The 22,969-nt window shown below is 40.7% G+C and overlaps 2 protein-coding genes across 2 annotated transcripts in view; one reads left to right on the top strand and one right to left on the bottom strand.

Annotated features, from left to right (window-relative positions):
- Positions 1-1,388, top strand: part of Cxadr (CXADR Ig-like cell adhesion molecule) — a 54,330-nt gene extending 52,942 nt beyond the window's left edge. The window contains exon 8 of the mRNA XM_057764082.1: positions 931-1,388. Coding sequence (XP_057620065.1) covers positions 931-966 — 36 coding nt within the window. The 3' untranslated portion in view covers positions 967-1,388. The remainder of the gene's footprint in view (positions 1-930) is intronic.
- A 183-nt stretch (positions 1,389-1,571) lies between these two features.
- On the bottom strand, positions 1,572-19,716 carry Btg3 (BTG anti-proliferation factor 3). Its single transcript, XM_057764083.1, has 5 exons — positions 19,478-19,716; positions 15,609-15,787; positions 11,512-11,649; positions 8,824-9,031; positions 1,572-2,203 (listed from the first exon to the last, which is right to left on the bottom strand). Exons 2-5 carry the CDS (start codon positions 15,779-15,781, stop codon positions 1,964-1,966), a joined length of 759 nt encoding a protein of 252 aa, XP_057620066.1. The 5' UTR covers positions 15,782-15,787; positions 19,478-19,716; the 3' UTR covers positions 1,572-1,963.
- Between the last annotated feature and the right edge of the window lie 3,253 nt (positions 19,717-22,969).

Genomic DNA, 22,969 nt, shown 5'->3' with positions numbered 1-22,969 from the left:
GCACTAGGGTGCTGAGGTGGGTCATTTGAGATCAGCAATTGGGAGACAAGCCAGGCAAACAGAGCAAGACTCCCCCATGTCAAAATACATCACCTCATTTTAAAAATAATCTTCCTTGTGATGCCAATTACCAGTAGGAAACATTTGGAGTAAAGTTGATATTGTGCATTAGAAATATGCCAAAATTAAGGCTTAAAAAGTCAGAACACATTGAGATTAAAACTAGAAATCTCTGCAGATTAAAATATGGTTCAGAATGAAGTTGCAAACAAAGTAAACTGCAAAATAAAAAAATGACTTCATGGGCTAGAGAGATAGCTCAGTGGTTAAGAGCACTGTCTGCTCTTCCTAAAGTCCTGAGTTCAATTCCTGGCAACCACATGGTGGCTCACAACCATCTGTAATGATAAGGTGCCTCTTCTGGCCTGCATACAGACATACAGACAAGAACACTATATATAATAAATCTTAGAAGACTTCCTATTTCACACCACTGAGCTTTAACTTCACTCTCCCTACTTTCTGTATTTGAATAGTAAATTCAAAAAACTGAAAAAAAGAGCTGTGCTTGGTGGCAAACACCTTTAATCCCAACACCCAGGAAGCAGAAGCAGGTGGTTCTGTAAATTCAATGCCAGCCTACTCTACACAGCAGTGAGTTCCAAGGCAGCTGGAGCTACAGAGAGACCTTATCTCACAAAACCAATACAAAAGAAATGAAACAAAGAAACCTGACAATAGGGATGCTTGGAAAGTCAAAGCCTTTTAATCAGTTATTAGTAAGTTGTGGTCACTCTTGGTTAGGTTGAGTAATTTCAGAGTAAAGATCTGAAGGTTAGAACAATGGGGAAAGTATTGCTGATCTTAGTTAAGTTTTCCTTTAGAATACCCAAACTCATAGATGGTTTTCCTTTCTTTTTTTCTTTATAGCTCACTTACACGACCGATGGGATTACAGTGGTATAAATACGAAGGACTACTGAAGAATCTGAAGTACCATAATTTTTTACATTAGAACTCTAGTAAAGACTAATGCTTTTTGGAAAAAGGACAGCACATTTCGTTCCCCCCGCCCCTCATTTTTAGTTTCTGAGACAGGGTCTCATCTCGCCCAGGCTGGCATCAAATCTGATGTCTAGCTAAGTAAGTCCGAACATCCTGCTATTTTTGCTTCAGCCTCTCAAGAAATGGGAGTACAGGTGCTTGCCACTGTACCTAGCTTACAAGGCAGACTAAGAACGGCTACAAGAACACTTCTGCTTTCTCTAACGGTATAAAGCATATAAGTCAGATGTCCTAGAAACTACAGGCCAAAATCCTGGTGACAAAATTCCCATATATATTGATTATGATAGTTCAAAGTTATTTTGTTGTATTTTATATTTTCAACTAGTTACTGCCAGTAAATAATTTTTTTTACATGTATATTTTGATATGTGGGTTTTGGGGAACATGTTCAATAAAAAGTTGTTTTTTTAAAGGAACATTTTAGATTATTTTCTTATGTACAGAACAAAACCACACGTTGTCATGCCTCAGACTACTTTTTATTTGCAACTACATGATTTCACGCAATTTTTCTAAATAATGACATAAAATAGATTTCCTTGTGTATAAATAACTTACTCTCCATAAAGTCAATGCTCAAAGGTGCTAGAACACATCGCCCACTCCTACAGTGTTTTTGTATCCAACAGAGTCAATGCACAATATATAAATACTTAAGTCCAATATTAAAAACTCAGGCACTTGACTAACTTTAATAAAGTTTCTCAAACTATTTCAATATATCTAAAGTGCATATATATATACTTTTTTAAGAAAGATTATTCTCAATAACTTTTCTATAAAAATAAGTTTGATGGTTTGGCCCATCTAACTTCACTACAAGTAGGAACTTTTAGTATATATAGTAAGGTCTATTCTTCCTTTCTATCAACATGACAAACAAAATCAAAAGGAGCTAGTGAGGCGCTAACATGTGAGGATTAATCCAGTGATTTCGGTCACAATGCATTCCAGGAGGAGGTACCCATGTCACTGGAATTGGACGGTATGGTTTATTCTTCCTTCCTGGATTTGGATAACCAAATGGAACAGGAGGAGGATAGTGACTCTGATGGCCGTTCCCACGGTACATTCCTGGCTTTTTTCTGGGCAATGGATGCCACATTGGAAGAGGTGGGAATATCAGTTCTGAAATCTGTAGGAAAGAGAAAGCATTAAGTAAATTCAAAGGAAAAAAAAATGATACATGTTTTCAGTAAAGATTAAGTTTCAGGCCGCTCACTAAACACAAACTACCAATTACCCTAAAAGTTGGTCTCAGGGACATCCTTTGGTTATGTTTAAATATGTAAAGAAAGAAAAACCCTCACCTCATTAATAGGTCACATGTATTTTCTGAATGAAGAAAAAAGTAAATAAATTAAAAATCTTCAAGCATCAAAGATGCAAATGCAGAATGAATGAACATAAGAGGTTGGAGGTTAGTTAGTTAAGCAAGGAGTCACTCCAGGAACTTAGGACATAAATTTTCATGTTCCAGCTCAAAGTCTACTAAAAAGATAATGGAATCTTAGAAACAGAGACCAAGTATTTCGACAACTTTCCAGACCATTCTGCTGCAGCCTGTGTAGTACTTGGGCTCAAAGATCTTAGAGTATACTATAAGGCAGGTAGGGTTCACATGGTTTAAATTCTCATTAGTGGTTTTCAACTATTTTGCTTAGAACATACAGACTATGAATTTCAGATTCTCTGATTCTAACCTGTCCCTCTAGATGGGAGATTTTTTTTTTTAACAGTTAAAATTCTGTAGAGCATTTACTTCAGATGGATCAAATGACATGGACCAATTTTGTAGATATTTTGAAAAGAGATTCTATATTTGTACTTCTGGCGCATCTATACATACCTGAAGTTTTTTACATTTGCCTTCAAAGATATATACAAAGATATATACTTGGGTTTTTCTTACAAACACTTAGAATGAGTACACCTTTTCATGTACTTTCTAGCCATTTAAACAATTTTTGCTCATATTGAGAATTCTGCCCATTTCCTCATTAGGTCGTGTGTGTTTTCCTGCAGTGCTGAGGATGGAACCTCGGGCCTTGTGCATGAGGCGACTGCTGTGGTGCCGAGCTGTATCTCCAGTTCTCCTTTGTAGCTTGTATTTTGAGAAAGGGTCTCACTTGCCCAGCTGGCTGTGATCTGTGATCCTCCTACTCTTTCACCAGGCCTACTAATTTTTTTGGAGCGGTTTAAGGTATATTCTGAAAACAAGTCCTTAATACATATGTGTAACAAGAATATACTTTCTGTGATCCAATCATTCATTTTCTAATGTTTTCTTTTGCTTAGTAAAAATATTTAGTTTTGATAAAAATTAACTCTTTTTAAATGCTTTTTGTGATACTTGGAAGACATTTTCAAGAGAATTCTCCATATTTCTCCATATATAAAACATCAAAATTTAGCTTTCTTATATGTAGAGAGCTGTAATCATCTCAAATCCATTTTTTGGTATATGGCTATTAGGCAACACTTAGTCCCATTTTGGCCTTTTCCCTTCTTGTTTTAGAACTATTCAAGACTTTTCCCCTTTAATTGCCTTGACATTCTGGTTTGAGAGAGGTGAGTGGGGTTAAATATATAAAACTGAGCTTATTATGGAATTTCTATTTTGTTCCAATGATGTATTATGTATCCTTAAACTACTAACAATCTTGATGCATAGAACAGTTTTGTATTCATGTTAGCCCTCAAATTTTATTTTCTTAAAAATCTAGAATCAATGTGTTAATGACTTTTGGGATTTTGATTGAATTGAGTCCATAGATCAATTTGGGGAAAGATTGAGAGCTGACTCTAGGAGTAATTTCCAGAGACTCTAAAGAACAAAAACCCTTTCCTGCCAGGATCTATGAATGTCTTTATTAGATAATCCCCCTCGAGAAAAAAAACTAGAAAGTGGATCATCAAATTATAGAAGATATGTTTTCATTACATTTACGTGTTAAGGACTTGTTTTTAGAATATACCTTAAAACACTACCGAAAAACCCATTAATATCACTGTCAAGAAAAATAGGAAGGTTAAAGCAGAATTGTATCTAAGCTTCTTCTATACTAGGGCTTAAAACAGTAGCCTGCCTGCCTTTCTGTGAAACGTTTTGTTGAATAGAATTCCAAAGACAATATTTCCAAATAAGCATGTAAGATATCCTAATTTCCACACCTTTCCTGATGTGAGAGTGATTTCTTTCCAATCTGTTGCTTTCATTGGTTAATTAATAAAGAAACTGCCTAGGCCCATTTGATAGGCCAACCCTTAGGTGGGTGGAGTAAACAGAACAGAATGCTGGGAGAAAGAAGCCAAGTCAGTGAGTCACCATGATTCTCTCATTCCAGACAGACGCAGGTTAAGATCTTTCCTGGTAAGGCAGCTCGTGGTGCTACACAGAATATTAGAAATGGCTTAGATCAAAATGTAAGAGCTAGTCAATAAGAGGCTGGAACTAATGGGCCAAGCAGTGTTTAAAAGAATACAGTTTCCGTGTAATTATTCTGGGTAAAGCTAACCGGGTGGCGGGACACAGCCCCGCCGCTCCCACTCCTACAGAGTGGCACCCAAGGTGCTAATGAACTCCATGTAAAACCTGAGAGGACTTAAAAAGGACAGAGAGAATTTAAGACAGCTTTTTGCTGTTTGTGGGTTGCGTGCCGCAAAGAAATTGTCCTGACTCAGCAGCAGGAAAAAACTGGCTGTTTTAAAATGCCGGCTTTGTAGGCTGTGCTGCCATTGTGATCTCTGTCTGGCTCCTGCGGAAGACAGAGCTTTTGAATGGAGCATTTGGAGTAAAGTGCTACGATTTGTTTGATGGCAACTAGACTGCTGTGTGCCTAAAAGGGGGACATTGTGTGCCGCAGCTCAGAGGCACAAGCAGCTCCGCCATGCTAGTGGTGCAATGTGCAAGGATCAGAGGCACGAGCACCTGCACCATGTTGGACCAGCCAGAGCAAGCAGGTAGTACCTGTTTTTGACCTAGGAATGTCACAGCTTAGATTCTTAAGTGCTTAGTGATTTAAAGGCGCAAATCAAAAGTGCTCCTGGATAGTAAAGAAATTACAAATTCACAATAGGACAGATTCAGACCACTAAATGGATCACAATGTTGGATGAGTGTACGTAGGCTTGAGAGAGAGAGAAAAAAAAAATACATATATATATATATAGAGAGAGAGAGAGAGAGAAGAAAGTTAATGCCCTTAAAAAAGGGGGGTAAAGTCTTTAAAGAGATAGAGTACAGATAGTTATAGATTAAAAGAAATAAAGAAAAATAAGCCACGTAAAAATGGAAAATTCACAGAGAGTCTGGATTATGTACATTGTGTTTTCTTTAAAATTTTTGACTGTAAAGGAGCTAAGTACAGAGAGACATTTCATTATATGGGCTGCCAAGTGGAACCAGAACGGATATCATGAGGGTATGACTTCAGAGTTTGGGTCTAAGGATATGATGCTTTGGAAAGGGTCTTCTTTTGTTTTCACAGAGGATGAGACCCTATGAATTGTGTCTATCTCAATATGGTATGATACACCACGCCCTCCTGAAAGGTTGCTGTGAACACCCTCAAAAAATTACTTCATTCAACTGCTGACTGAGATGACCCTGGCACACAGGTTACACCATGAAAGATCTGAATAACAGCGCCCACATTCAGCAGGAAGCAGTTTGGAGAGAAAAAACTGCGCCCATGTCCCCAAATATTGCTTATAAATGTTCTTTTACATTTAAAGGTGATATGATATAGATATGAATAATTTGCATTGGCATGGATTTTAAGGTCAATTTTGTTATATGTATATGTATTTCTAATATTGATTAAGGTATTGTGATTGTGTAGTTCATTTAAAAATGTAATGTATAATTAGGAAATATAGGTTGCTAATGGATAATCATCAATAATAGTCAAGTTTGTAGTCATGTTAGTTAGATTTTCTAGATATATAGAGACATATTTCAGTTGGATAGGCATTTTTCATATCTTTCAAAGAGTGCAGAATATGGCATTTAAAATATTTTAATAACTTAGGGTTTTTCATGGCAATGAGATATGTCTGCTCCTGGCAGCACCAGCTACTTCAAGAGGAAGATGGGCATTGAAGAGGCTCCTTATGGAGTTTGATAGACATTTGGGCAAGAAACTGATCTTGCCTGGACTGATTCATAAACTGGACACAAAGAACCCGCAGAGAGAGGACTGCTGAATTTGCCTAAAGGTGAGATGGTCTTTCAGGGTTCTTGATTCATGAAAGAGTCTACAAGAAATTCTGCATGACACAGCAGAAAGTGAACTGTCTTTGAAATTTCCTGCTTCATGGAAGAGTCTGCTGGATACTATGGGCCTGTAGGCCGAAGATAGATGCCCCAACAGTACAAAAGAACTTTGGGTGACTGTACAGGCAGCAAGATGTCTCTGTCATTTCTAGAGTTTGGGATTTCTTGTTTGCTTAGGTAATATTATATCCTTCTGGAGTCTTTGATAGAGTTGAAGAATGGATAGTTATAGTTTTCCTTAGTTATGATAAAGGATAAAATAGATATAAATATTGTAACTGTAATTCTTGCTTGATAACTGTTTTGTTATATGTAATCTTACTATGTTAAAATGAAAGCCTTCTTTTTTGCTTAAACAGAAAAAGGGGAAATGATGTGGGAGTGATTTCTTTCTAATCTGTTGCTTTCATTGGTTAATTAATAAAGAAACTGCCTAGGCCCATTTGATAGGCCAACCCTTAGGTGGGTGGAGTAAACAGAACAGAATGCTGGGAGAAAGAAGCCAAGTCAGTGAGTCGCCATGATTCTCTCATTCCAGACAGACGCAGGTTAAGATCTTTCCTGGTAAGCCAGCTCGTGGTGCTACACAGAATATTAGAAATGGCTTAGATCAAAATGTAAGAGCTAGTCAATAAGAGGCTGGAACTAATGGGCCAAGCAGTGTTTAAAAGAATACAGTTTCCGTGTAATTATTTCGGGTAAAGCTAACCGGGTGGCGGGACGCAGCCCCGCGGCTCCCACTCCTACACTTTCCTATTATTCTAACATTCTTTTGTATTAGAGAAAAATAAATGTCAATTGGTTTTAAACCTGAAGGTTAACTTACAAAGAATTCACAGCAGTCAGTTTCTTTTGGGACTTACAGTCTTGCTTGACTGAGTAAAAACAAAACAACCATATTTGGATGATTTCCAGGAAATTCAATAAAGGTAGTTTGTAATATATAATACAACATACTAACAGAAAAATGACCTCAATATGTATGGCATAGATTTGAAAAATGATCCGAAAGGCAACCACAATCAAAGAAAAGCAAAGAAAAGATAACAAAAAGCAAGTGTGGTGGTGAACATCCTTACAAAGCACAGGAGAGAGGAGTGCGGGAAGAATGTACTATCATACTATTTTATACTGTTAAGTTTACTGTTTGTATTTCAAGTTTCCTTTCTTATAGTTTTAATTATTTCTTGGCTTTGAGACAGGGTTTCTCTCTGTAACAGTCCTGGCTGTCCTGGAACTCGCTCTGTAGACCAGGCTCACCTCGAACTCAGACTTGCTTGCCTCTGCCTTCTGAGTACTGGAACTGAAGGTGTGCGCCACACGCCACCACCACCAGGCAGTTATTTTCTAAAAAGGATTTTACTGAATGCAGTGGCACATGCCTTTAACCCTAGCACCCACCAGGCAGTGAGGCAGGTGGAGCTCTTTGAGTCTAAGACCTATGTATGTGGTCTATGTAGTTGGTACATACGTAGCCCACTTGGGGCTAAGAGTGAAACCTACTCTCAAAAGAAAAGTTTTATAAAAAAGAAGCATGTGATAATCTTTTTTATCTTTCCTGTCAATTCAAGAAAGGATAACTAAACAACCAAGAGAAGGAAAAATTAATTACATTTCAATCAGGAAATAGTCATCATATCATTATATGAACTTGAAAAGTTTAATTTTTCATACTCAAAGATTCTTAATTATTAGGTACAAGTTTTTGTATCATTCTAACACTGATCTAACCATAAACTTGGCACATTAAATTATATCTAATTTAGACTAATATATGAAGGTATATTTTAAAATATACTAAAAATATGGGCTGCAGAGATGGCTCAGCCGTTAAGAGTACTGGCTGCTCTTCGAGAGGTCCTGAATTCAATTCTCATGATGGCTCACAACCATTTTAATAGGGCCCAATGCCCTCTTCTGACATGCAGCTATATGTGCAGCACTCACATGTTTGTATATGAAATACATTATAATTATATAAAGTACATGTAGAAAGAGTAAAGTGCCTCAAAATATTTCTATAAATGTCTAAAAATATTTCTCCTTTTGTTAAAGAATATTGCTAGTCAAATTTCTAGAAAGTAATAAAATGCTTTTTAATATACAAATATAAATAAAGTAAATGAATCTGTGGTGCAAACACATTTACTATACAATGCTTCCATGGTAAGACCAACAAGGCCAACTTTCTTTTCGTTTTTACATAAAAAAACTAACCAAAATAAAATTCAGTAAAATTTCTCTTTAATAATGTAAAAGGGGAATAGGAAAATTATAAAAGCTATTGATTTTTTTTCTTGAAATGCCAATCTGCACCTCTGAGAAGCAGCTTCCATTAGTATGTGTGAAAGAGTAGAGCTGATTGAGACATTCAACAGAATCCCTGGGAAGCATAAGCACGGCTAGCTGCAGTACCTGGCAAGCCCACCAGTGCCCTGCGATCTACCATCTAGTAACACGAAGTATTCCGTGGTTACCTGGTACACGGGGCTTGGTGTTGCAGTCACTGAACTTGGTTTCACTTCCACTTCTTTGCTTGTTTCTTCATCTGAAGAAGATGATCCTGAGTGATAATCAGAGGTCACCTTATCAAGAGCCCTGCTAACTTTCTTGGAAATCTCATCCTTGTTTTCATCCTCATTTTCAAAGCTGGCAACGATGAAAGCATTGTTTTTCTCTCCATACCTAGTTGTACACAAAAAAACTTACAAATCATATGAAAAGCAAGAAATGGTTGTAAAAACAATTAAACAGGTCTGGTCATGCCATTCTTCCATGGCAAGAAAGGAACTATTCCAGAACTGGACTGTGCACATTAATATCCAAAGCACAAGTAGGCTGCAATTTTCTAGCTAGTCTATTGAAGTATTAATAAAAGTGGCTATTTTCTTCTCTACTGACATCAAACAAAAACTGAAACATCACAAGGGATCTATCTTTTTTTTTTTTGGTTTTTCGTGTTCTGTATGTACCTCACATCACAGAACTACATCGGGACACAGAGAAGAGCTTGTTCCTTCATAGCACAGTCATGGAGCAGTGAGGATCTGCCCACTCTAATGGAAAGCCTAGTTGTATCTTAGAGGCAGGAAAATCTGAATTTGAGGCCAGCCTGGTCTACATAGTGAGTATCAGGGCAGTCAGGGCACCATAGAAAGACCTTGCCTTAGAAATGGTGTGGAAAGGAGGGAGGGAGGGAGGGAGGGAGGGAGGGAGGGAGGGAGGGAGGGAGGTATGGGCTGAAGAGATGGCAGTTAAGAACACCTGCTACTCTTCCAGAAGACCTGGGTTCAATTCCCAGCACCCATATAGAGGCTCACAACTACCAGAAACTCCAGGTCCAAGGTTCCATTGCCCTATGCTGGTTTTCTCAGGCACCAGGCATACACACAATGCATAGACAAACATTTGGGCAATGTATCTATCTTGTATGATATCTATCTATCTATCTATCTATCTATCTATCTATCTATCTATCTATCTATCTATCATTAGGGAGTTTAGGTCTTTATGGAAAGAAACTGAAAGAAATAATACAAGCAATTAAGAGAGTTCAAATAATGGGGTTTATGGCAGTTATACACAAAGATCTGTACATATCAATGACCCTAAAGCTTGTAACATCTGATAAGGAATAATATCCCAGAGTGCTAGGATTAAAGGTATGCACCACCACTGTCCGGCTTGGAGTAAATTTAATAAGGTTACTGCTAATACAGCTTTAAGTGGCTGGCAGTATTGACACAAAATAAAAGTATTTAAAAAGATTAGAAGGGATTGGCTGTCTATCCCAGTAACACTGATGTTCATTTCATGTAAATTGGGGTCTTTAGCAGGATTTCAGTGGGTAAAGTCTTCAAAGTATAACACCCAAGCAACAATTCGTTCTTCACCCCACAGTCTAAAAATGTTTTGACTGTCCCTGGTCAAAACTTAACATGGCTTAGACAAAACAAAACAATGTCCTTCCTTCCTTCTTATACATACAATGTTCTGTGGGTATGTACATGCCAGAAGAGGGCAGCAGATCTCATCATAGATGGTCATGAGCCACCATGTGGTTGCTTAAAATTGAACTCAGGGTCTCTGGAAGAGCAGTCAGTGTTCTTAATCTCTTAGCTCAAAAGAAGACAATTGAAGATCCCTAGCCCAAAAGAAGACAATTGATGAACCTGTACCTCATCACAGTTTCCCAAGGCAATACCCTTATATCAAGTAGTTATCTGGAGTTTTCCTGATAAAATTTAGAAGAACATTCATGCGGTTCTTTTTAGCATTACTACTTATCTTCATTTTCATCTTCATTACAGATGAGGTTAAAAGCTGTGTCCATGTCTATAGCATATATCTGGATTTATATCAAAAAAGACTATAAAATAGAGAGGCCAAGAGAATTGCACCTTCAAAACAAAGAGAAACTCCCACAACACCACTATAGGAAAATTGTGGGCGCTCATGCTACTGGCTTTAAAAACAGCTTCCCAATCTTGTCACCCTCAATCCACCCTTCACACAGCAGCCCAAGTGTCACCCACGAGGTAGTTGTGCTACCTAACACTGTATTTTGCAGGAATTTCTTTCTAGTAGGGCACAAATTGTCTGTTGTAATTTGCTTACTATTTCTTCTCCCTTATTACCCTTTGAACTACCTAAGAATGTTGTTTAAGTTCTGAAAACTCCATAGGTGCCTAATTAACGTGATGTTTGTATTAATAGTTGAAGACAACACCTAACGCCCTTTTACAATTGTTTGAGATAACAGAATTTCTATTATGAAAATAAAAATCTTTAAAATGTTAAGTTGTTTGAAAACAGAAACAAGAGGCAGAGATAAAGACCAACTAAAGGTCACTGTCCTGTATCATCACTTGAGCTTCCCCTAACTTGAAAGGGCTGTGCCACATGAAACACAGTGACAGGAGCAGGTGCCTAAGTTCTACATGCCACCTCTTGGTGTATATTAAAAAGCTTGGCAAAGTTCTAGGAAACCTGTTTCTGAATTCTTCATGGTATAAAATAGATTCACCACCCACCTTCATAGCCTAATTTCATAAACGTCTTCTGAGAAAGCCAAACTGCCAGCTCCTGGCTGTAAAGAGTTATAGGTGGGACACACAGGAACAAGTTTGGTAAAATTGGTTCAGCTGCTAAACATGAAGACTCACCGACAGCACACCTCACATGGATCCACCCAGAGTGTAAGTTCTTTTGGCAAGCCTAGGTCACTATACAAAATGCAGCTATTCTCACAGGCTTTCAGGACATCAGGATCAACTCTCTGAAACTTATTGACACGAATACATCTACAACAAAATAGAATTAGATTGATAGTTAGGATTGAATCTCAATCATAAATCACAATATATATGAAGGTGAGTAATAACAAAATACTCTGATGGAGAACCTTGGAGATTCTAGTCTGAACTTCCAGGCAAGAGGGGCAACACAAAGGCTGCCTAGAAGTACCTGGGTGAGCCCAGAGAAATCACCAGTCCTAAGTTAGCAGAGACCACTAAACAGCACATGGATATCAAATAAATAGAGAACAAAATGGTTACTTAGAACTCTTAATCTTTTCTTGGGGTGGGGGGGACGGCGTGTGTGTGGCATATCTTATGTGTCCCAAACTTGCTATGAAAACTGATTATGTTACTAGAACTTGAGATATTCTCACTTCTACCTCTCAAGTGCTGGAATTAGAGATGTAAACCCTCACACCTGTTTACGGCAATACTGGGGATCAAACCCTAAACTTCGTGTAAAGTACTCAACTAATTGAGCTATATCCCCAGCCCTGACATTACAAAGTTTTGTAGAGTAAGCTGATAAAATCTGTAACTAATAACTAATAAAAGACTCCATCCAGTGCAAACTGGAAATTTTTGTGACAAGTTTTATTGCTACTAACTTGTTTTTACATCCCAGGTAATAAGGTTAACTCTTTTTTTTTGTTTGTTTTTCGAGACAGGGTTTCTCTGTGGTTTTGGAGCCTGTCCTGGAAGTAGCTCTTGTAGACCAGGCTGGTCTCGAACTCACAGAGATCCGCCTGCCTCTGCCTCCCAAGTGCTGGGATTAAAGGCGTGCGCCACCACTGCCCGGCATAAGGTTAACTCTTAAGGGAGACAGCTTTTACTTCAACTACAACTGTTTCAAAAATAATTATTCAAGGACAGTAGAAGCATGCATATCACATACTTACTAACATGTGACTCTAAAACATTTTTGCTTTACTTGATGTAAATAACATCTTCCTTTTATCTAAGTTGCCAAAATAAGTTAATAAAGATAGTAAATTAATAAAGCTCGTTATATTTTAACCTAAGAAAAGTCGTGTTCACAATGGAATAAAGACATACAGCCAGCAGCAATAGGCAGCACCCTACACACCGCCTAACTTGTTGCCTTCTTGTACATTTTTATAAAAATGAAATAATTGTAGGAGATTGTTCGGCAATATAATACCTGTAAAAATATTCATATTCTGAACATTATTAGTTCTCAGAATCTAATCTGGAAACATATAATCAGAAATCCAGATAAATATGGATAAGTACAGAAGTCTCTTATATATTGTAATTGTCAAAAAATTTAAGCATTAAGTAAATAATATTATTTTATTTTTTAAAAGATTTATTTATTATGTGTACAGTATTCTGTCTACATGTATGCCTGCATACCAGAAGAGGGTGCTAGGTCTTATTACAGATGGTTATGAGCCGCCATGTCTTCTCTGGGAATTGAACTCAGGACCTCTGGAAGAGCAGTCAGTGCTCTTCACAACTAAGCCATCTCTCTGGCTCCATAATATACTATTTTCATGCAACTTTTATAATCTTGCATTTAAAGAATAGTTAATAAAATAATCCCAGTATGTAGGCTAAAAAAAGCATTAAAATACGTAATGTACCTAAATTTGCTAAAACAAACTTTATATCTGATTTTAAAGCTTAGCATCTAAATCACCCTCGTGATTCTAACGTTATAGAGGATTATTTAAGACCCATACACCAAGTCCAAAAGCACCTGAGACTGTGGAGCTCTTCATGTTTACATATAATAGTCACGAGGGTGATTTAGATGCTAAGCTTTATATTGCCAACCTTCTACAAATATTTCATTTTTATAAAAATGTACAAAAACATTTTAACTTATATTTTTCCTTTTCCATCTATCATGAAGTCTAATCGTGTTTTACTTAAATGGAAGCTTCAAAATGATTCAGTGACATTTCTGATCACGATCACATTGTCAATTTAGTCTTTTTTTTTTTTTTTTTTTTTTTTTTGGTTTTTCGAGACAGGGTTTCTCTGTAGCTTTGGTGCCCGTCCCAGAACTAGCTCTAGTAGACCAGGCTGGCCTTGAACTCACAGAGATCTGCCTGCGTCTGCCTCCCGAGTACTGGGATTAAAGGCGTGCGCCACCACCGCCCAGCTTCAATTTAATCTTATTTGACCTTTTCCTCAAGTTTTCAGAATTAATGGAAGTGAAATGGCACACTCTCTAACCTTACTGTATTTACTGGGTAGTGCTTCTATTTTTCAGCAGCTTGGCGCTTCCAAAAGAATCCATTTAACATCAGTAAGACATGTATAAAAAGCAACTCTAATTCACAAAACCTGTTCACTATCAAAAATCAAGATGCGTAGGGAAAAAAGGAATAAAATGAGAAGTTAAAAAATTATTTGAGCCTAAATTAAAGGCTACATGTCTACTTGTATTCATATTATTGATCAACTTACTAGGAAACTTTTGAGTAAATATTAAGAAAAAATATAGAAACTACCCGGGCTTATTCACGTCACCACACTATTAAACCTCAATTGGCTTTAAGCAAATAAAAAATAACAATAAAATTGCATTTTTCCACTTCAGTCTTAGATTTCTCAAGTAGTTCTATACTCTTTTTGTTTTGTTTTGTTTTCAAGACAGGGTTTTTCTGTGTAGCTTTGGAGCCAACCTGACCTTGGAGTCCTGGGATTAAAGGTGTGTGCCTGGCAGCTCTATACTTTAAGTGTTAACCAAGAAGACCTTTCATATCAAAACTCCTTAAGTACTGGTCTGTGGGACAAACAGCAGGGACAACAAATGTGCACAGATGAAAGAATTTCTGTAGCTGTCACAAGTTAACCGTGTTTCACTTTTAAATTCTGAGACCATGTTCACAATGTAGACCCATTATGGTCCGATAGCTAGCTTCAGGAAGTTACTTCTCAGTAGATACATCTGTGCCAAAGTGAGCATGCCAGGGCATGTTCTTCTTGTACAGCTTAAGGAAAAGTCTGCTCTTCTAGCTGTGCGTGTAACTGACGATCAGAATACAAGTCAGTTGCAAGTAGGCACTCTCTTCCTTCTTAGTGCTAAGACTGCGGTGTACACACAGTGATGGAAATCCGGCAGCATTCAAAACCATTTCAAATCCCCAAGTCAGTATTTACCATTTGACGTACATAGATGAGTTACCTTCAACTGGCTTATACCACAAAGGAGATGTACAATATAAAAGATCATCACTATAAAAGCCAAGGACATATTATACTAATTATCTTTTCGTTTGTTTTTAAGACAGGGTCTTTTAATATAGCCCTAGCTGTCCTGTAACTAAGTAAACCAGACTAGCCTTGAAATCACAGAAATCCACCAGCCTCTGTCTCTGGAGCGCTACCATTAGAGGCGTGTGCCACTATGTCTGGCGCTATCTGATTCTTATTTTATCTTCTTTTTTGGGGAGGGTTTTCGAGACAGGATTTCTCTTTGTAGCTGACCTGGAATTTGCTTTGTAGACCAGGTTGGCCTTGAACTCAGAAATCTGCCTACCTCTGCCTCCTGAGTGCTGGGATTAAAGGTGTTTAACACCTTGCCTTCTTAAAAGAACAGGCAGGATACACTTTATCTTTAGATACAAAGCAGCTAATTTCCCTCAACTCTTAATTATCATGCTCATTTAGGAGAGATTAGGAACTCTAGATTTGTGAAAAACTCTGACTACCCATGGTAATAACAAATGTACTTGAGCAGGAGCCAAAGTAGGCAAAAGAAACTGACTGATGAACCTAGAGCTCTGGCTTCAAGACTGAACAATAGCACCCATCAGCAAATACTTCTACTTTAAAATGAACAATAAATACCATGACACCCCAGAGTTTCCTATTTTGCAGATAAAAGCATGATAGGCATGTCTAAACCTTCAGTCCTCTGGCCTGGTAGCCATTACACAAATTGATCTACACTCAGTCCAATTCAACCATCCAATCTAATTCTTTACCTGTAGGCCTGTCCTTTTGATGGTTTTTCTGGGTACCAGTGGTTTTTATATTTTTCTTGAAGTATTTGAGTCAGTTTCTCAGCAAATCTCTCAACGGCTTCTTTTTTCAACTTATCATGTTTTCGAACCAGCCTTGTGAAGAAGAAGACTACAGCAGCAATTTCGTTCTTCATTTTTCCCTGTAAAGATAAAAGTTTTCTTAAAAACAAAACACAAATCCAAACAACAGTGTCAACAAATACTCCACACACAAACTGGAAAAAAAAGTTCTGCACTATATGCCCCTGAGAGCTTTCCCTTCTTGTCCAGTAATTACCACTAATGTTGTTTAGTCCTCAGAGACCTTAGGAAATATGACTGGGATTACTACTTAGTTTTAAGTAGTAGTTCAGTAATGAACACACCACATTGCTTCTGAAGACTAAAATAGAACCAGGTAACACCCTCAAAGAATCACTGTAATAAATACCACACAGCTTTTACCAAGTAAGTCAAATCCTAACTCGAAACAGAAGAGTCCATTTTCAAACCTAGCATTTAGGGCTGGAGAGATAGCTCAACAGTTAAGATCACTTGCTACTCTTGCAGCAGACTTCCATGGTGGTTAATTGTAGCATGATTAATAAAAACCCAGAGACAGATATTGGGGTTCAACCTCAGAAAAGCAATATAGCCAGCCTCTGGTTCTTACCTCTACCTCAGGCCAAAATGGCGATCCTGCCTCCAGGCGTCTCAGAATGAGACTGACTGAAAACTGTCTCCTCCCGTCTTATATTCCTCTCTAGTGCTGCGATTAAAGGTGTGCACCTCGACTAACTGGTGTGGTTACTAAGATTTAAGGTGTGTGTTATCACTGCCTGGTTTGTAAGCCTGACTAGGGTGGCTGTTTTACTCTCGGATCTTCAGGTAAGCTTTATTTATTAAAACACAAACAAAATATCACTACAGTTAATAACTATCTGTAACTCCAAAAGCAGCGGGCTCTTCTAACCTTTGAGGGTACCAGGCAGACACATGGTGGCCATACATACATGCAGACAAAATACCCATAAACACAAAGAGAAAAAAAATCTTTAAAATCTAGTACTATAGCTCCATTTTGGAGAAGTTTGTGTAGTTCTCCCAAAAGATTAAAAAACTATGACAGTTCCAGTAATTCTACTAGCTATAAGCCCAAGAAAACAAAAACATTATGTCCCCACGAAAATATACGCAGATATGTCCATGGTAGCGATATTCATACCAGCTACATAGTAAAAGCACTCCAACTATCCATCAAACGATGAATGGACAAGTAAAGTATGATATTCAAGTTGGCAATTCCAAGGGATAAGTATTAACACATGCCACAAGAAGGGTGAACCATAAACACAGTAAGCAAAGGAAAAGAAGCAACACACAATATCACATATCGAGATTTCCTTCATATATTATGTCTAGGACAGGTCAGTCTATAGACTGTATATAGACAGAAAACAGACTGGGTGGCCAAGAGGCAGGAGGAGGGGTAGAACAGCAGGAAAAATTCTAGTTAAGTTCAAAGTAAATTTTCTGTTATGATAAAAACTATTCTAAAACAGTACTGTCCTGGCTTTAAAACTCTGACTATGCTAAGAGCACGCCACTGTTTATTTAAAATGCATAAGTTGTATATGTGAATTATACTTCAATAAAGCTGCTAATGCATTAAAAGTTTTTCTGCACTGAGTGTTTTATACATATTCTTTCAGGAACAGATATATCTTCCTAAAAAGCTAAGACATAATAGTGAGTATTAAAACACATTCAACAGAACATAAATTCAGGATCACTCAAAAAATTAAATAATCAGTTACGTTTTGGAACTTCATCAAAGACTCTTAAAATAGAAGATCTGATTTGTCATTGATTAATCCACCAAGGCTGTTCTGGTTGTTGCTTTGAATATACATGTGTTTTGAGATGAGCTCATTCACTTGGCTTATGAAAGTAACTTGGAGATATTTAGATGTAGCATTTACTAGTAACATCATCTTTCCGGGTGCCAACAACAGGCCCTTCTGTATTGATTATACCAGTGAACTAGCCTAACAGACTGCTCTAAAGAAATTAAGAATGACAAAAGCCCAGAGTCACCTGTTTTTTTTTTATCTTTCTTAAACTCTTTTTTTTTTTTGGTTTTTCGAGACAGGGTTTCTCTGTAGCTTTGGAGCCTGTCCTGGAACTCCCTTTGTAGACCAGGCTGGCCTCGAATTCCCAGAGATCCGCCTGCCTCTGCCTCCCGAGTGCTGGGATTAAAGGCGTGCGCCACCACCGCCCGGCTTCTTTGTTGTTGTTGTTGTTTGTTTTGGCTTTTTGAGACAGGGTTTCCCAAGTAGCCCTAGCTGTCCTGATCCTAGCTCTTGTAGATAGACAAGGCTGGCCTTGAACTCAGAGATCCGTCTGTCTCTGCCTCCTCGAGTGCTGGGATTAAGTTTTTTTGTCAAATGTGGATCTTTTACTGTGTGCAAATGCTAAACCAAAATGGGACCTGAGAGTCAAATTCTATACAGTTATCTGAGGTGTGTCCTGACAGCCATAGTCTCTCTCATCTTTCATGGGAAGGTAAGATACCCAAACCTCTTGGACTCTCAGAATGCCAAATTCATCTACTGCCCACTGCCATCACCAACTGGTGGATGGAATCTCCACAAGGCAGTGTGTGAACACACAGAACTTCAATCTACAACAGCTGTAAGCCTCCCTTCTGGAAAATGTGAGGCATTCCCCACTTTACGAAGCTTCATTTATACCTCCCACTTCAGAGCACCCATGAGGGAACTGAAAACCGACTGGAATGGAGTACACGATTAGGGCAAGAGAGTTGCTGATTTTAGTACATTAGCTCCACTCCCAACGAAACCAAAGACTCACACCTAAAGAAACGGACTGATCCTTAGACCGTTCTCATTCATCAAGGCGGCCAATATGTGCTACATACGAGTTTGGGGATTTGCTTTTGTTTGCTCAATTTCGTATTAAAAAAATAAAGGAAGGAAAGAACCACTTAGTGGTTGCTTTTGGTTTGTAACAGAAGATGAGTCATACGGACTTATTTTTCTGTTTGAAGGAACGATGACTGGAACAGCTGAAAAATTCACCCCCTTTTATCAGTGTTCCAGGAGTGAAGCCGGGAGGGGGGCGAGCCACCACAGAAGGGACCCATTAGACCTTAGGCGCCTAGTGCCACCCACACTCCCCCCAAAGCTCCCATTTTAAACACGGCTTGGTGACGTCATCCAGGACCGTCGTCACCACGGCGGCTGCTCCTCAAGTTCTACTTTGTTCCACAAGCCCGGCCTTCTAGGAGTTTGTAACTTTGTAGTTCCCCCCGCCCCTCCCCGGTAACGAACAGAGCCAGTCGCAATTTCTAGAAACAAGTCTTTCTCCAGGTGGACGCTGCCAAGGTGGAGGGGCGGCAAGCGTGGTCGGGGCGAGGCGCCCTGACCGCTCGGGCGGTGGTGGCCAGAGGGATCCAGATGCGGCCGGAACGGGGCGGGGGGGGGAGGGTCCGCCAGCCCGGCTCGGGCGGGGCGCCCCCCACGCACCCCTTAGGGGCCGGCCTGCGCCGCGTCCAACCTGTGCAAGCCGGCTGGCCCTTACCCGCCACCCGCTCTCCCGCCCGCCCGACGCCCGCTGTCGCCGGCCCGGAGGCGGTAGGCGACGTGGCACGCGCCCCAGGAGGCGTCGCCTCCCCTCCAGGACCCGCTGCCGCTCTGCTTCCGACGTGGCGGCGGCCGCGTCCCAGCCTCTCTCCCCGATGCCCTGGGCGGGGAGCCCACCGCGACCCCTCACTCCAGGCCCGCTCTCCTCTCCGCCACCGCGTCTCCCCCGCGGCCCGCTCTCCTTACCGCCGCCGCTCCGGGGGCTGCACCCTCGCCGGCTGGGACCTCCTTCCGTGGCCCGGGGAGCCGAGCGCGAGCGCGGGGACTCCGGTCCGCCGAGTGCGGCTGCTGCTCCTCCTCTTGCTGCTGCTGCTGCTACTGCGTCGTCGGACCGCCGCCGAGCGCGCGCCGGGCAGACTGGCGGGCGACGGAGCGCGCGGCCCAGCGAGCCAGCGAGCGAGCGAACAGGAGCGCGGTCCCGACGCGGCGCGCGGGGGGCTCGAGTCCCGGAAAAAGGGAGGGGCTGTGGCTGGGAGAGGCCGGGCGCTGCGCCGAACCAATGCGCGCGCCCCGGGGGCGGGGCTTCACCGGTACCTGACCCGCCCCCAGCCCGCGTGTGTGCGCGCGCGGCTGGCTCCTGCCTCGGGCGGCGCTCCGAGCCTGGGTTCCGACGGCCGGGCTGGCACGAGGCGCGGTGGCGCCTCCGGCATGAGCCCCGACGGCCTTACCTCCCGTGGTGGGGCCGGCGGGCTGCGTCCTCCAGGCTCTTCAGCCACTCCTCCTCACGCGAGTCTCGCTCACCCGGTACCACCCGCCTCCCAGCTACCTGAGGGCAAGTTCAGTCCAGATCTCCACGTTGCTTCGAGCAGTCGCCTAGGGGAGCTTGGCACCAACTCTACTCCTCCTTGGTCCGGCTGTGAAATCACTGGCAGCTCCCTCCCCACCCTCCTGTACGTGAGATAACTCTTACCTGGGCACTTTTCTGGCAGAGTTGGTGTCTCCATCCGAGCCCGAGCATGGCAGCCTCCTGTGGAGTATTGTGAAGCAATCCTTGAGTGGCCAGGTTTCCCATTTCTGGACTCAAGGACTTCCCAGGAATAAATCTAAACCTTAACTAAACACATATGAAAGGGGCACATTTCATTCCATCTCTTAGGCTGAGCTGGCAACAAGGTTTCAGTGTTGTGAACGAAGTTGATTAAGTCAAACAGGCCAGAAAAACACTGGACACTCTTTAACGGAAGACTAAAAAATGCAGATTAAGAACCATGGTGGCTGCAGCCTTTAATTCCAGCACTTGGGAGGCAGAGGCAGGGGGAATTTCTGTGAGTTTGAGGCCAGCCTGGTCTATGTTATGCCCAAATCCGTGAAGTCCCCCAAAAGCCAACAAGGAGACCAAGTCCCATGTGTAAAAGCAAAGAGCCTTTATTTTATACAAGTTTGCAAACTCGGTCTTGCTACATGACCGACATATTAGAATAAACGGAGAACCCGAGCTCCGTTACAGTAGGGTTTTTATAGTAGTAAAGGTGGGGGTGAGGGGCCTCTGAGGTTCAGGACTCCTGATTGGGTGACATTTGTCTGGGGGGTGTCCTGGGGAGTGTGTGCTGGCAGGTGATCCTATCTACAGCAGTTGGAATGTTAGGCATTTCCTTTGGATGGTCTGTTCTTGGGTGGTGCTCAGGTAATCTTAGTTTATGGTTCTTCCTGCAACCAGGTATTGCTTCAGGGTAAACTACTGAGACTCAGGCCTCTTATTAAATTTATCGATGGCTGAGTCCAACACTGACAGGTGATGATGGTTGGAAGTAAAGAACTTCCTTTGGGTGATCTGTTCATATTTAGCTTCTCATGGCTGGCTCCTACAGTCTACAAGAGCTAGTTTCAGGACAGGCTACAAAGCTACAGAGAAACCCTGTCTAAAAAGAACCGAGAGAGAGAGAGAGAGAGAGAGAGAGAGAGAGAGAGAGAGAGAGAGAGAGAGAGAGAGAGAGAGAGAGAGAGAGAGAAAACACTAATTGTTAAAGCTTTCCCCAAATTTCTTGTTGTTTACTAGGGGCTGGTAACACGTGTTAGCCTTTTTCTATGAATATTTAAACTTTTTCATTACTGATGTTGATGATTATTGTAAGCCCCTGTCTCTGACCTCCATTTTTGGAGGCCCTGTCCCTGTGCCGCCAAGTCTTGCCTCCCGGAGGAGGGTCAAGACAAGCCCGCCAAAATCTTGACCACGCCCTCAGTCTATTTAAACTGCTTCCCTGGAAAGTTTCCTGGGGTCTTTTCCTTCCCCCTGGTGGTCGCGTTAGTGGTCTCCTAGTTTCCCCTTGGGACCACCCGAGAACGCAGAAATCCCATTAAACCTGGATACTTTTTAATTTGGCTTGTTGTGATTTGGCTTGATTGGGATTTTTGCATCAGTAGAGCGCTCATGTTAGGAAAAATTTCTAACAACTGTAGCCTGGCACAACTCAAAAAATAACTTTTGCCAGTAATATACACCGCTCAAACCATTGTCAAAGTAGTGTACTAGTGCTTTTATTTGATGAGAGGCATCTCCAATAGAGTTCCACTATTGTAGAACTAGGACTGTTTCTCAACTGAAAGACGGTGCTGTATGTACTAAGTATTCTTTGGGCCATCCCAGGAGATGGCATAACAGTTTTCATATAAAACTGATAATAATATAGAGGTTATTTTACCGATATGGGCCTTTAACTCTACGTTTTCATAAAATAGGTAGTTAAAAACGTTTTTCATTGTCAAGAAATTTCTAAATCCTGTTATTAATGTTGTATGTAATCTTTTTTCTTTCCCTCTCTTTTTCTTTTTTGGTTTTTCGAGACTATAACAGCCCGGTCTGTCATGAATCTCAGTTTATAGACTAGTATGGCCTCAAACTCACAGAGATCTGCCTGCCTTTGCCTCTGAGTGCTGGGATTAAAGGCGTGTGCTACCACACCTGGCTAGGATCCGTATATAATCTTTATTAATTTGTGGTCCACATAGTTCAGACAGAAGTGCCATATTTAAAACGAAACAAAAGGCCAAAACCTGAACCCTCACATGTTCAGTGTTCCTAAACACATCTGTAACACTTCTGTTTTCTGTCATTCATTTTTCTCCTACTCTATAGCTCCCTCTGTGCTCTTCTCTTTTTCTTTCTGAGACAGGGCTTCTCTGTAGCTCTGGAGTCTCTCCTGGAACTAGCTCTTGTAGACCAGGCTGGCCTTGAACTCACAGAGATCTGGCTGCCTCTGCCTCTCAGTGCTGAGATTAAAGGCACACCACCACTGCCCAGCCCTCTGTTCTTTTCAAAACTTGCCCATGGAGGCTGTCGAGATGGCTCAGTGGTTAAGAGAACATGTTGTGCCAATGGGAAACTGGGGTTCAATTCTCATCACCGACATGGCTGCTAACAACCATTCATAACTCTAGTTCCAGGTGACTCCACATCCTCTCCAGATTGCCTCAGGCACCAGGCACATACATGGTGCATAACATACATACAGGCCCAACACTCAGATACATAAAACTTGCCTTGCTTTTTTTGTTTGTTTGTTTTTAAAGCCCTGTCTGTGTACTTCAGAAAAATTTCCAGTTCTAATTCCTAAAATCAACAAATAACAAACAGAAGTGTGGAGAGATGGCTCACCCATTAAGAGCATGTGCTGTTCTTTCAGAGCATCCAAGTTTGATTCTGAGCACCCAGAATCAAATTTGGACCAGGAGCTCCAGCTC

This window comes from Chionomys nivalis, chromosome 3 (genome assembly GCF_950005125.1).
Source record: "Chionomys nivalis chromosome 3, mChiNiv1.1, whole genome shotgun sequence".
NCBI classification, from domain to species: Eukaryota; Metazoa; Chordata; class Mammalia; order Rodentia; family Cricetidae; genus Chionomys; species Chionomys nivalis.
This window is presented reverse-complemented; position numbering and strand designations above follow the sequence as displayed.

Bases quoted from the DNA above. Each gene is read 5' to 3' on its own strand.
- Btg3 (XM_057764083.1), bottom strand. From the start codon at position 15,781: ATGAAGAACGAAATTGCTGCTGTAGTCTTCTTCTTCACAAGGCTGGTT. The intron at 11,650-15,608 runs GTAAAGAATTAG...ATTTTGTTGTAG, and splicing joins TCAAAAGGACAGGCCTACAG to ATGTATTCGTGTCAATAAGT. The intron at 2,204-8,823 runs GTAACCACGGAA...TCTTTCCTACAG, and splicing joins CACCAAGCCCCGTGTACCAG to ATTTCAGAACTGATATTCCC.